General features: G+C 38.0%; 1 protein-coding gene across 1 annotated transcript; it reads right to left on the bottom strand.

Moving 5' to 3' along the window:
- Positions 1-683: 683 nt before the first annotated feature.
- Positions 684-14828, bottom strand: GYG2 (glycogenin 2; the record flags this gene model as incomplete). The annotated part of the gene is made up of 8 exons (XM_077810958.1): positions 684-845; positions 3411-3521; positions 5255-5392; positions 6862-7084; positions 8108-8234; positions 10956-11118; positions 12611-12785; positions 14680-14828. Coding segments are annotated over 8 exons (1248 nt in total), but the record flags the coding sequence as incomplete, so codon positions are not given.
- Between the last annotated feature and the right edge of the window lie 671 nt (positions 14829-15499).

The raw sequence follows: 15499 nt of genomic DNA, 5'->3' as shown, positions 1-15499 counted from the left end.
CAGTTTATCGCAATGATCCAAAAGAAACTAGTAACACCATTACCATCTATTTTAGAGTTGTACTGTTGCCCATTAGGTGGAAGGTGCCCAGGTACAAAGCTAAAGTAGAATAGCAAGAACAGAGCCCCCAGTGGACTTCTTGGAGTATCCAGGTGAAAGCCTAGCACCACTGAAGTCAACGGGAGTTTTGGCATTGATTTCAGTGGAGCCAGAGTTTTCTCCTTTGGATTTTCTCTTTGTCAGCTTATGTATAATCGTTGATGGTGTGAAAGTCACTTTGGTTCCGGTGGAAAAGCTTTCATAAAAAAGGTTTTGCAGCATTTTCTAAAGGTGGAAATCCTCTAGATTAATCTAATCTCCTCTGGAAGTTTAATGTTACCAGTTCTAATATTTTGGATATTACTGCAGAATACTATAGGACTTTTTCCTTAATGCAGGGCTGTCAAGTGGAGATGTCACAATTTCTGCACTACTACCTCATGAGGCACTATTGGTCAACAATCAATATGAGGCACACACCAGAGTTAAAAAGTTAGTGGTGCTATGTTTGCAATTTTTTTCTTAAAATAGAGGAGTTCCATTTTAACTTCAGTATCAAAGGAAGATAACAAAACATCCCAGGGGTTGCATGTACACCATAAACGCAAACAGTGGCTGGTCAATATATTGCATTACGATTAAGTCTACTTTAAAAATGTATCCAATTTCTTTTTAATATGTTCAAAAGCATCCTTCCCCATGTAGTCCATGCGGCCTTCCTCCCACTTCTTCCGTTCATCTTCTGCATTTGGCTCTTCTGGTTTGAGCGGAGTGGGCAGCTCAGAAATATGATGGGTAGGCTCATCCTAGGAAAGGAGACAGGACAGAGCAAAGCAGTCACTTCATTAGCCTTAAAAATCAGTTTCTAAATTGTAATTATCCAAACCAAAATTATCTTGAAGACATTGTTCATTATGATTTCCATGATGTGGTCACATTTTCGCAGCTGTATCACTTGGCAAAGTATCTTTGAAAGAGTCAAACAGATTTCCTTGTCTTAACTCACAATCTGGCAAATTCAGAAATGCGAACAAAAAAAGGAGGTTTTTAATGAGGATACATATGAATAACGCTCTATACCTGCGCAGAGTCTGAATAACTTTAGCAGGACTCCACATGGACAGAGGTATCTACACTAGCAGATCCCAGTGCCAGGCTGGGATCATAGTTTTGTCTGGTCTCCAAAGAGTTAATGGACAAGGCAGTAAGAACTCAGGCTAGAAACAGCATTTGTCAGACACCAGTCTCACTAACCATCCTGAAGCTCTTGTAAATTTTAATTAAAACAACGACCATTCAATGCACAGATAGTTTGCTCCTCTGAGGGATATTTCAAATTTGCTAATTTTGGTTTGGAGACTCTATTAGCAAAGGTTATTATGTGAATAAAAGATAATGAACAAGTACTGATAATTTAATCAATTAGAGGGAAATTAATATACTGTGAAAGGAATTTCATTTCTGTAATACCTATGATATACCCACCCTGTTTCACATGACTTAAACAAAATCAATATTCCAGACTGACCTAGGACCTCACCCTGTATTCCACTACTCATACAAATAGCCCTTACTCAGGCAAGTATGACGATCCAGAATGCAACCACCAATTTTCATACATTTTATCTTTGATATATGCTATCTGTAACAAACTGTTCTGTTTGACTCCAGATGAAGATCTAAGAGATCTTCCTTTCTGGACATGTCAATTAAGGATCATTTCTGTAAAATCAAGTATAATGTAGGGAAGAAAAATTATTAATTGACCTGACAAAGTAGTCCGTAACAAAAACCAAGGATCAGATGAATATATAGCGAAGGGCAGAATGTAAAAATTCCTAACATCTGCTTAAATAAAATCTATATGTAGCGATGACGCCCAATGCACAGGTTAACAGAGAGAGATTTTACTTTACAGTATATCATCTATCAAGTCATTCAAAGGATAAAGTGAGAATTCAAGTAAAAAAATAGACCATCTGACAAGCAGAAAAGGATGGAACAGTTCGTTCAGTTTGAGAGTGCTGCCTGCTAAATGACTTCAATCTTAATTTTCCTTATAGCATGACAAAACCCTTAAGTAATAATTAGAAGAAAAAGCGTGAAGCTATTTACTGTAGTGCCTCTCCAAACCATGAGGGGCAGACAGCAATATTACTGTAGTATTAATGGCATATGCCCGACATGTGACTACTGATGGAAACTGAAGAACCATAGGAAGATTTCAGTAGAGATCCTTGTGTTAATGAGTTCCTAAATCAGATTTATATTTAAAAAAAAAAATCCACAGGACACTTATCTGGCATTTATTTTGTCTGACTTGTTTGACTGTTAGACTATTGGTCATGTTTGTAAAGTACATTACAGATAATGTTTCATCAGAAATTTTGCACTCCTAAAACTGTCTAATATTTCAAGCCTTTTCATATAGTACCTACCAAATTTAAAATATTGTGGATTTAATACCAACTATCTAAATACTATGGCAGCTGATAAAGTAGTAGTTGAAAGTTTGCTCCATCCGAATACTCTGCTCAGAAAGGCACGCCGAGAAGCAGCTCCTCTGATGTTATGAGCAAAGAAGAACTGACTTATCTCATTCAGAAGGGTCCACATAATCCTTTGAGCACTTGTAAGAAATTCATAATAAGGCAGTTTCAAAATAAAACTCCAGATCTTTCTGCTCAGCTCCCAGTACGTTTACTTGAGGCCCAACAACCAAGGAACAAAACATTTTACAGAGTATACTTACTCCCTGGAGATATGCACATGTGACAAAATCTGGCACTGATTTCTTAAGTAAATATATAATCCCTACTAATACATGCTAACCCATGTACTTACCTTTATTACATGGATTAAAGCTAACCTTTGGATATTATTATTGACAGAAGATTAAATATTATGGGTGAAATCCTGACTCTGTCCAAGTCAGTAGCAAAACTCCCATTGACTTCCATGGAACCAAGATTTAACCTATTATATTTATCTTAAATTATTTCAGCAGATAGTATATTTGAGCTTTAAACACCAATTATAATTGAAACAACTATTTATTACAAGATAACCAAGACTAATTTCACAAATTTACCACTTTTTTCTTTTTCTTTTTTTTTTGGGGGGGGGGGGGGAGGGGGGTATACATTCAGATAGAAAATTCACAAATATTAAAGAGAGAGCTTCATAAAAAAGGACTGAAAATGGCCAAGAAATTATACAGAGAAATCATTTCTATATCTGCCTGATTAGCTAAGACATACTTATGTTAAATTAAATCATAATTAGCTGATCTCTCCCAAAATTGTGCTGGCAAAGAATGAAGTAAATGCACAAAGACTTGCAACAAGGATGGAACACGAAGTTGTATATACCAGTTCCAAGGTTTGCTGAGGGGCAGGATGAAAGGCAAGCTGTTCTAATGGCTGGTCTGGCTCAGGGAGACTGACTTCAGAACTGGGTTGTTCAACTTGAGGTACAGGTGGCTGTAATGTAAAGTTTTTATTAATTCTTGCTTTTTCTTTACAGTTTTTACACCAACAGAATTTGTACAGTAGAAAATAATTTCAGCTGGAGGAATGAAGGATGGAAAAGAGATGCTAGAAGTTCAGTTTGCTCTATGGCTAGGCAAGCAATTTCTATCTACAGAATGAGAGCAGATCAAGGTGATCCATAATAGAGATGAAGTAGAGAAACTGTATTCAGGTCTACATAGGTTAACAGAAATACACATTCACTTCTTCTGGCAATCAGAACATAGAGCCCTTAAGTGTGAGTGTCTTTTCACTTACACCAAAGTAAAACAGAAATAACTCCATGAGGTCAATGGAGTTAGGCCATTTTAAGTGGGAGGCCCTTAATCCTAGTTTACATAATCTCTTGATGAAGCATTCATATTTTATTTTAATGAAAAATTAAATGAGTAGCTTGTATAAAACTAGCAATTTAAAGATATTTTTAAAAACCCAAAGAACCACGTTGTTAAGCAACATGTTTTAGAATTACCACGCAGTAGTGTATATGGCAATAGTCTGGGTCAAACAACATTCCAACACCATCAGAAAGGTTCAACAAAAATTAAAATCCTTTAAATAAATTCAGTTTTTAAAAAAGGGATTCTTGCAAATAGTTCATTTGCAGTTTCTCTCTAAAAGCTCTAACAAAAACCACTACACTTCTCTACAATAATGGTCAAGAAACACTAAAATAGTGATATATTTACAACACACGAACACAGTACCGTTATGAAGCCTTGACACAGATTTTGCCATTAAAAATGAGGAAAATTATATTTCATTTGGCCACTGTATTGGGAGTAAAAAGAAAAGGAGTACTTGTGGCACCTTTGAGGTTAACCAATTTATTTGAGCATAAGCTTTCGTGAGCTACAGCTCACTTCATCGGATGCATTGGGAGTGTAATCAGTAAAAACAAACAGCAGGTGACACTGAAGATACAATTTGATTTACTTTCTCCCAATCTACCATAATATGGCAAGTATTACAAAACAAAAACTTTTATGGTTAGTAGCCCTGCATGGTATGAAAGTGCTATTATGGACAAGGCTCTAAGGAGCCAGGATGAACAGAATAATGTGCATCCAAGTGACCTCACTCCAGTAAGCATATAAGCTATTCCAATTAAGTAAATTGACATACACAAGTGTAAAACAAGTACTCAAAGGGGAACTTAAACTGCCTTGCAGAAGTGAACGGTACATCTATATCAGAGGAATGCAGACTAGGAAACAGTCTTTGAGGAATACACTTAAGTTTTAAACAGAAATCTCTGTAGATATTATGGATAAAAGAAGATTCCAGCTTTAAATTTATACAATGATAAGAATACTGTAATTCAATAAGGTTACTTTGGCAGTAGAATTTCCCTAGGATTTATTTAGCACCCACTAACTTGTCAAATATTCTCTTGGCAATGTTCAATACAAATTTTTTAACCTCCAGATACATCAGAGCCATTCTTGACTGAAGATCAAAGACCATAAATTTTCATGATGAGACTTGAATTTACTTCTGAATCCAGTGAGAGAATTAAAGCACTAGAACTAAATTGAGGAGGATGTTATCATCAAGATCAAATGCTTAAATTAAATTTTGTTTAGAGGCTTACATGTGTCATCATAAAAATGTCCATCACTGGTAGTGCCCAATATGTAAAAATATACATAGCTATTCACAAGAAATATACAGTTTGTACTTACTGTTTTAGTATCAAACTCTTCCGGTGGACAAGTAGTGATGTCCATTTCGGATGTCTGTTCTGGAAACACAGGGATTTGCAGAGAATTGATCAGAGGATTCTCATTTTTTGGTCTAGTTTCATCTCCACTGAAAATGTGCTAGAAAAAACAAATCACATCACTAAAAGAAGAATTTTGCAAAAAATTGTTTTATGATACCTGTGATTTAACAAATTATAAAAAATATTTACACTTTCTTCATGACACAAGGTTCTACTGTGGTATTTTCTTGTTGATTGCCACAGGCCCTATAGAAGTTAAGGAATAAAGAGCTACAGAATCTGAAGGGGTTTCTTTTATCCCCAGACTGGGGCACAGGTTTCAGTGAGAGTCTCCTACCTAAACTTCGTAGCCAATCCAACACCCATTAAAGTCAATGGAAAGACTCCCATAGACTTCAGTAGGAGATGGATCAAGCCCTTAATACAAACCTTAAAGCCACCCCCGTCCACTGAGAAGAAATTATTCAATTTCCATGCTAGCTTACTTCTATTTTTTCTTTATTCTACCAAGTATAGGAGGGACAAAAGTTAGGCAAACAAAAATTGCAAATATCTATAACCTGCAGTTCCCCTTCCTCTCTCCTCCTTCCCAGTTTGCTAGGCATAAGAAAGGTTTTACAAACCAATTCTCTTCACATCAGTGGCAATACTCCAACTGATTTTATGGGCCTGTTGAAGTTTTTATGATTATCATCATCCAATTCTAAACACAGTTGTGAAAATTCATTTGCATGTATCAAGGAGATGAAATTTATAATGCGTATCAATCAAAATCAAAGTATTCTCTGCCCCCACTACTTCTAGTTGCTGCTTTATCTCTTTTGAAACCACAATCTAATCTGTTTATCAGCAACTAGTCTACTCTAGCCACTTTAAATATGCAAATTAAGAGTATATTTCTTAATGAGAGAACTAATTTTTAAGTTTTACCTTTAAATTAAAATTGAAGTGCCAAACTGCATGCTTTACAGCAGCATGCTTTCAGCTGTAAAGCTATAGCAAACTATTTCCTCAACATAAATATTCAGACCTTTTTCAGGGCAACTTTATTCAATAAGCTGAGAAGCTATGACCCTCATACGAACAGTTACAATGCAGTTCTGAAAAAAAGGTAAAGTGACTGTATTCCCACACCAGGTCTTCAGCTGACGGTAATCATCTTAGCTCTATCAAAGACAGTGGAGCAATGCTGATTTACACCAGCCGAAAATCTGGCTGCCAGGCTTTTGGAGAGAGGTTTTGGGAGGTTTAAGTGTCAGTTTACAAACATTATTCATCAATTATGTTTACTTTTGATACAAAGGAAAAATCTTTGGAGCACTAATAATAATAAGCTAATACTTTACACAGAGGTTCAGTTATCACATCCATCTCTAGACAACATCTGCACTAAAAAGTCACTGCAGGTTTATTGCCGTTCAAAAGCCATCATGCCTTCCCATCTCACTCAACTCCCCAGGCCAAAAAAGAAGTCAAGATAGTAATTTATTTTTATTTATGGAATTTTTGTTGGTGTTTTGATTTTGGCATATTCCCGCTAGTCTCTTTTCCAAGATAGCACTTTACCTTTTGTCCCTGGGATTCTGTGTCTTCCACCTCTGGAAGTTTTTCTAACAAAGGCAATATGTTAGCATAGTATATCTTCCACCAGAGGACAAGAAATGAGAACTGATGCTGAGATCCTGAGGTGGAGTCATCCTGCATAACTGTTCTTGTTTGAGAGTTGTACTTATAGTGCCAGGGCTTTGCTGGCCCCAAAAAATGAACTACCTTTGCACCTCTGCCAAAACTGTAGAGGAGAGAAATACAAAGTTGCGGGATAGGAATGAATACGTCCTGACTGGCATTTCATAAGTGGCAGGCATGACATCTTGCAACAGCTACTCGTGACAATACATTAATAAGAGGTCAATGAAATATCACCAGATGTGATCTCAGTTATGCAGAATAATTGAAAGCTATTGAATTAAATTATTTTATTAATCTGAATTGCTTTGCTTGAAAGAAAGGAAATAAAAGACTGCATTGTCACTTGTTTCCTACTGCTGATTCCAATGGAAATAGTTCATCTCTTCTTGCATGTTCCCCTCCAAACTAATAAAAATCACTTTACTGAATATCAAAGCAGCAAAAATTATTGATTATTGTGGTTCCAGTATTTAAATTATCCAGTGAAAGCTTCAAAAGAAGTTCATCGTAATTCACACTAATGGATCATCGAATTCATGACCCATTTTTGAAAGAATTTCATATAGCCATACCTGTAACAGTGTACCATAAAAGTTTATTAAAAGAGAAAAAAAGAAGAGCATTTGAAATCATATAATAATTGCTAGACCGATTTTGCTTCAAGGAAGAATCTTATGGACAGATTTCAATACCCTTACACTGTGAGAAACTCTAATGAAAATCAATGGGGCTACTTTTGTAGTAAGAATATCAGAACTGTGCCATTAGGTAATCTGTGGTCTGCAGAATATAAGGAAAGTGTCACTGAAGTGACATATCAACCAAGATATATCAATTCAAGTAATACTATTCCAACTTTTACTTTTGTTCTCTATTGTAAGAGCTATTTAACAATACTAAGCGTTGAGAAATCTTGGTATTCTGTATCAGAGCGGATGATAAAGGCTCTGCATTACTGTATTCCAATTTCTTGTCACACGACTTCACATTGTGGACTATTGTGTTAGACTAACTCCTACTCAACAAGTTTCAGAATGGGTCACTAGCCTTTTCTCTTATAAATGGGCAAAATATATTAAAGGGTTGTATAGAATTGCAATCATCCACCAGTAATACTACTTACTGTTTGAAAGCAGGAACATATGTGTAGATAACACTACTGCTTAAATTGTAGATAAACGGTAAATGTTTGCCAATATCTGTTGTTGCCCAGTTACTGAAGAAACTATTTAATAAGCCTTGATCACCACCTAGAGAATAAATAAAATTACAAACAGCATCAACAAAATTTTCATGTAAGCTACAATTTGTTTGAAGATTTAATAGCGAAGAGAAAATTCAGTGCTGAAAAAAGAAAAAATGAGTGCAAGTGAGACTCTTTGGTCTAAAACTTGAGTGATTTGAGCTACATACCCACACGGCTTTATAATCCTGTGCAGTCTCCCTGGACCTTGAGCCTGGGCGTGCAGGGTAAGTGGGTGCTGTGCACCCATTTCCTGCTCCCCCCTGAACACATGGTTGGAGCCTGGGCTCCACCTCCTCCACAAGCCAGCCAGTGGAGCACGAGCCAATGCTCCTTCCCTGTTCTGTTCCTGCAGCTGCACAACGAAAGCACAATCTAGCCCAGAGTCATGAGGTAAATCTGTGTCCCCCACTGTATTTTAGCTTAATCCTTTAGGCTCCAAAGAGGAAGTTATATGACTATTCAGTGCTGTCTTGCTTTCAAAAGCCAGTTTGTGTATGAGAAGAAACTGCAAAAATCTTCAAATTGGGTAAAAATTGCCCGTAAGCAGCAGCAAATAGACAAAAGAGACAACCGAGGTGATGGTGGGTGGGAAGATGAGGTAACAAAAGCAACAGCTTGATGCCAGTGTGTAACTGTTTGCAGAATTAGCCTACTGGCTAATATACTGAAAGTTAATATAAATACAAAATATAATTATACAGCATGAATTTCATAGGATGAGAAATACATACACTTACTAAATCATCAAATAATAAAGAATGGAAGGAAACAGAAATTAAAAGTTCATAGAATCACAGAATCCTAGCAATGCTGGACTGGAAGGGACCTTGAGAGGTTACCTAGTCCACCCCTGTGCATGCAGGCAAGACAAAGTAAACCTAGCCCATCCCTGACAGGTGTTTGTCAAGCCTATTCTTAAAAACTGCCAGTGATGGGGATTCCACAACCTCCTCTGGAAGTCTATTCCAGAGTTCACCTATCCTTGAAAATTTTCCTTAATATCTAACATAAATCTCCCCTTCTGCAGATTAAGTCAATTGGTGCTTCTTCTACCTTCAGCATTTGCTCACCATAGTCTTTGTAACAACCCTTCACATATTTGAAGACTTATCAGATCCACCCTCAGTCTTTTTCTCTCAAGACTAAATATGTCCAGGGTTTTTTGGTTTTTTTTGTTAAAAAAATCTCTTCCTCATTGCCCAGGTTTTCTGAACATTTTATCATTTGTTTCCTTCTCCTCTGGACTCTCTCCAAATTGTTCACATCTTTCTTAAAGTGTAGCCACCCAAACTGGACAGAGTACTTCAGCTGAGACCTCACCAGTGCAGAATTGGACAATTACCTCCCATGTTTTATATAGGACACTCCTGTTAATACATCCCATAAAGATATTAGTCTTTTTCACTATTGCATGACACTGCTGATTCATAATCAATGTGCATTTGATCATGCCTCTCCAAGCATAGCACTTTGCACTGGTCTTCATTGAAATTCATCTTGTTGACTTCAGACCTGTTCTCCAGTTTGTCAAGGTCAAGTTGAATTCTAATCCTGTCCTCCAGGTTTGCAATCCTTCCCAGTTTGGGGTCATCTGCAAATTTTTAAGTATGCTCTCCATTCCATAATCCAAGTCATTACTGAAAATATTGACTAGTACCCCTGTGGGACCCTACTAGACACCTACTCCCAGTTTAACAGCAAACCATTGATAATTACTCCAAGTACAGTCTTTAACCAGTTTTCCACTCTTCTTATAGGCCATATCATATAGACTACATTTTCCTAGTTTGCTTTTGCGAACAACATGTGGAACAGCCTCAAAAGCCTAACAAAAAAAATCAAGCTATATCACGTCTACAGCTTTCCCTTTACCCACGATGCCAGTAACAATGTCAGAAAAGGAAATTACGTTGATTTGGCATAATCCATGCTGACAAATCCATGCCTGCTATTCCTATGAACCCTATTAGCCTGATGAATCTTTAGGTGCTTACAAATTGGTTGTGGAATAATCTGTTCCAGTATCTTTTCAGGTACCCAAGTTAGGATGACTGATCTATAATTCCTGGATTCTCTTTGTTCCCCTTTTTAAAGATAGGTACTATATTTGCCCTTCTCCAGTCCATGGGTGCTTAAACCATCCTTTTTAGAGAAGACTGAAGTAAAATAGACAAACACCTCAGTCATCTTGATGTCATCTGTTATTAGATCTCCTTCCCCAATAAACAGAGAGCCTACACTTTCCTTCATCTTTCTCTTGCTCCTGATGTATTTATAGACCCTCTTCTTATTGCCTTTGATGTCCCTTGCTAGGTGCAACTCATTGTGTCCCTTAGCCTTTCTGATTTTGTCCCTGTTAGCTTGTGTTATTATTTTGTATTCATACTTAGCAATTTGTCTGTTTCTATTTACAGGATATAGACAAAGGAAAGAATTTTTTTTTAATGTAAGCTTTAAATGAAATAATGAGTAGTGAGGCAGAAATATTCAGGTAACCCCTGTCCAGCTTATCTGATCAAGAGTTCTAGGGTTAGATCCTCAACTAGTGTAAACTGGAGCTATGACAATTTACATCAGCTGAGGTTTTTTGAGAGATTAAACCTTGAGTATTGTCATTTCCTCCCTCTGCTCTGCTAAGTAGTACGCTCGGCCCTTTACAGTTGTGGAGAATTGTCTTGTTAAGTGTAAGGGTAATTTCTTGCTCTATGTTCTCTCAAAGACTTACCATCAAAGCTGCCATGTTCAGTAGCAAATTGCAGCAGATGGTTATAAGTTTCTACAGAAGGTCGAAAGACAAATACACCACTATTAAAGCAATCTGGCCATCCAGAATCAGGAGCTGCTGAAAGCTCTTCCCGATCAAACAGTTCATCAACATTACATAACACCTTGGGGGAAAAAAAAGAAACTCAAATTTACAATTTTAAAGTAACAGTTTACGAACATTGTGTTGCCTTTAACATCTGGACAGCTAAATCAAAACTGATGGATTAAATTACTATCCTTGTCAGGGAAGTTCTAAGTATTTAGAGCACTTTAAACAGGGACAGTACAAAGGAGGCTGGAGATCAGAACTTTCATTTGTTAGTTGATAAGATAATATTTCTCGCTTTCCTTAAGTTCTAAGGTAAAACAGTGACCCTAATAACATTACAACATGATCACCAGGTTTAAACGGCAAGTCCCTCAAAATATTCTAGTGCAACAAGGAGAACAACACTTTTACACCCCAGCATATAACCAGGCCTTGCTGGTACATTTTTATAGATATAGATATAGATATCTAGAGACAGAGACAGAACGGGTCCTTCTGGGCATGCTGCAGAGCCCATCTGTTTGAACAAGTGTAATAAGGGCTGGTGAAAGCTGTGTGTCTGAAAGAACTGGGTTGGCACCGACTCTGGAGACAGCTGAGTGGAGCACTAGTTTGTTTTTATAAAATTGTTTGGCTTTATTTTTGGAATTGTTTGCCTAGTATGTTTGTTTGCGGGTTTCCTTCTTTTAAGCTTTGAAGGGAGCAGGAAAGATTGCTCAGTTTATACTATAACATTGAGGACCAGAGCCTCTGCTGATGAAATTCTGTATTGCTCCTTCAATGGAGAGATGCTATATTACGTTAACTGAGGATCTGGCCTGAAATTTGAATGGTTAAGAGAAGCCTATTGCATGGGATAGGTACTCTTTTATATAAAATTATAAATCAGATATATAAAATAGTGAATAAATACATTTCTTTACCCCAAAAAGGAAAGATTTAATAAAAAAAACATTTCCCCTGAATCTCTCTCTTTTTTGGTAAATACAAGACACAGTACAGGATCACAGCTCATAGAAATGTTTTTCAGACCCAGAGACAAATGTTCAACTATTTAACTTTATTTCTATTATAAACAATAAAATGGCCCAACTAATCCTGAAAAATGAACGGTTTATGTGTAGAGGATGGCCCATGGGATCATGGCCATAATTTGTACTGGACAGCTTTATTTCAGCACAAACTCTTTTGATCTTTGGGCTACCTTACTCTGATGGGTACCAGTCTGGATTTGTCTAGCACAGGGATCGGCAACCTTTGGCATGCGGCCTGCCAGGGTAAGCCCCCCGGCAGGCCAGGCCAGTTTGTTTACTTGCCGCATCCGCAGGTTCAGCCAATCACAGCTCCCACTGGCCACAGTTGGCCGCTCCGGGAAGCGGCAGCCAGCACATCCCTTGGCCCACGCCGCTTCCCGCAGCGCCCATTGGCCCGGAGCAGCAAACCATAGCCAGTGGGAGCTGCAATCAGCCGAACCTGCGGACGCGGCTAGCCTGGTCTAGCAGAACCTACCCAGCTATCTTTAACATCTCTCAGAATCCTAGCAACATGATTACCACTCTACTCACCAAAGTGTCTGCATCCATAAAGACACATTTGCTATATTGAGTGAGAGTCCAACAGTGAAGTTTGGTGAAGGTTACACCCAGCTCTGGCCTCTCCAGCAGAGCCAAGTGCATTGAGTCAGCACTGTCAATTGCATCCACTTCAATCACTTCATCAAACACACTGCAGAGGACAGTCCTGATAAAGCAAGCAACATACAGGAACAACAGAATTTAAAAACATTTCTTCAGTTAAAACATAGTGCAAAAATTCTGGCATGCAGATATCAGAACTGACTGTCATTCTGGGTCCAGTTTTAAAAAAAAAACAAAACCCACGAACACACACAAACTAGAGTGTAAACCAAGATGCACGGTCCCTGTAAACAAGAAATCTGCCCTACAGGTAACTATAGGGGGACAAATTACAACCTCCATTCTTCTAAGGGCCAGTGCATCTCAAGAAGTGATTGGCTCTGGCTGGGGAGGTCGTGTAACTAGGACTCTCACATTTTCAGTGCATCCCTATTATAGCATTTGCCAAGTGGACAGTAAAACTGTCCTCTCATTGCGTAGCCATGCAGAACCACCACCACAGGCCACTTCTGCAGTGCATGGTCCCTCCCCATGGTGTAGAAGGCCTTGCTGGTACAGCTATTTGCACCTCCCTGTGCCACTCAGAGTAAATTTATCCTCACAGTTATACATGTTTAAAATTTGTGAGATACAGATATATAACTATTGCTTCAAACCCTCTCAAAAGAATTTCAGTAAGGTGTGTCTTCATAATCACTCACAGAACGTTCCTAGACAATACTGAAATTGATGATCATCAACATTTACAAGCCTAGAACAGGAAAAAATCTTTTTAAGGTAATTTATTTGTGTTATGATATCACCTACAATATCCTAGGTTTTGTCCAAAGCCCTGCACTCTGAAGCTTATATAATAAGGACTAACTGGCTCTCAGAATCAGTCATTAGTCACAAAAATATGATGGGGGGGGGGGGGGAAGGGGTTAAGATTTGGTTTGCTTGGGGTTTTTTTACGTGGGGTAAAGTTTTCAAAAAGTCCTATAACTTTCACTGAGATTTAGGCTTCCAAGTCATTTAGGTGCTTTTGAAAATATTATTCTCAATTGGAAAAAAATGGACATTTTTTGAAAACGGTCACCAAAAAACCTTCATTAGATAAAATAATTCCATCCAGCTCTAAAATTCATCTTATCAAGATCTTAGAGCCTTATTCAGGGATAGTATACTATTCAGATTTGACCTGCGCTTAAAATCCAGGAAGCATGGATTTACCAGTACATCTAACCTGCGGGGGGAGGAGGAGGAGGGTGGGGAGGAGGAAGGAAAAATTGCCCCCGGCTTTATGATCACCACCACACAGCATTCAGAATCAGCAATGTACACAGTTCCCACACTGCACACAAAGCCAAACTCAGACCCAGTATAAGTAGATGTAACAATTGAAGTCTGTGGTGTTCTGTTTTACATTCCATTCAACAGATAGCACCTTCAGCAGTATATTGCAGCACTGGTTCAGTGGTAAGAGGGAAGATTACCATCTACTGATTTACATGCATCATGTCCTGCAGTAACTGGGTCTCCCAGCATATTGTTGTCCAGGCCTGATACAACTAATTTATTAGATGTGAAGCGATCGAATGAGAGTTCTGCACATGGGATGGCTGTGGAATCAGACTGTAAGCGGTAATGTGTTTTTGTTTTTAAACAAAACAAAATAATATTTACATGTTCCACCACCAGAGACTTAGGGCAATATTTTCAAGTGATTAGTAATTTTAGGTGCCGAACCTGGGACATCTTAAAGAAGCCTAATTTTTAGGAGGGTATGCTGCCCTTTTTTGGTGGAAATACAAAATTGAGAAACCCAAAAATCACTAGTCACTGTTGAAAACCTTGGGTTTAGTTTCTCTGAACAGCAAGAAGCTAAGGTAGGAGTTAAAAATAAAAATACAGTCGGTTTATTTGTAACTATGTTATGGCAAGAAATTCAACAGAAGTCCTGTTTGCAACTGATTATTTTTCACATTAACTACAAATGAGAATTTGTGAATTCTTACCTCATCGCACTGGAGACCTGTGGTGTAATTAGTACAGCCAGCTTTCTAGAGGTCATGTGATTCCTCAAGGACTGCCCAAGAACCAGAGCTCCTCGGCAATAATCATCATCAGTTCCAAGGGTCACAAATGCCTGATCTGCTACCGTGAACAAATATTTAGAATGGTTATTTTATTTATGTAAAATAAACGTTCTTGGCAGCATCGCACCATCCATCTTCTCCTCCAGCTAACAAACAGGCTATAGCTTATAAGAGCCTGCGCTCTCTACGATAAGCACAGGCTCCTTCCCTTCCCAAACCCTGCCAAAAGACAGAAAACTGAACACAGAATTCCAGGGACACACTTGCAGAACGTGTCCAGTTATGTTTGGAGTATCTGCTACGAGTTTGTGGGCTAACCTTAAATTGATTTATAAAAAAATCATTTCCCACAGGGTGTTGCATAATCCAACTGCCAATGCATGACAGCTTACCTGTAATAAAACTTTAGATTTTTTCATTCAAATAATATTGTATACAATATAATCCAACTGATTAGGTAAATTCACTCACATGTCATTATCACAGAAAAAACACATTGCTGCATATTGTTAAGGCAGGAGGACAAAAAATTGCTAAATCCATCCATCCATCTTTTTGTGACCTCCCTGAATCAAACCAATATTCAAAAAGGATACAGAAAAGAATAATGTAAGAGTTACTAAGCAGGCTGGGTAGGCAGGTGTACCCTGGCATACCTGCATATAGTCCCTAGCAGGAGTAGCTCTTCTCAGATGACAAGGACCCCAAATCACGAAGTTGTTCAGGGGCATGCCTGTGC

Source organism: Eretmochelys imbricata, chromosome 1 (assembly GCF_965152235.1).
Source record: "Eretmochelys imbricata isolate rEreImb1 chromosome 1, rEreImb1.hap1, whole genome shotgun sequence".
NCBI classification, from domain to species: domain Eukaryota; kingdom Metazoa; phylum Chordata; order Testudines; family Cheloniidae; genus Eretmochelys; species Eretmochelys imbricata.
Note: the sequence above shows the minus strand (reverse complement) of the source record. Positions and strands in the feature narration are given on the sequence as shown.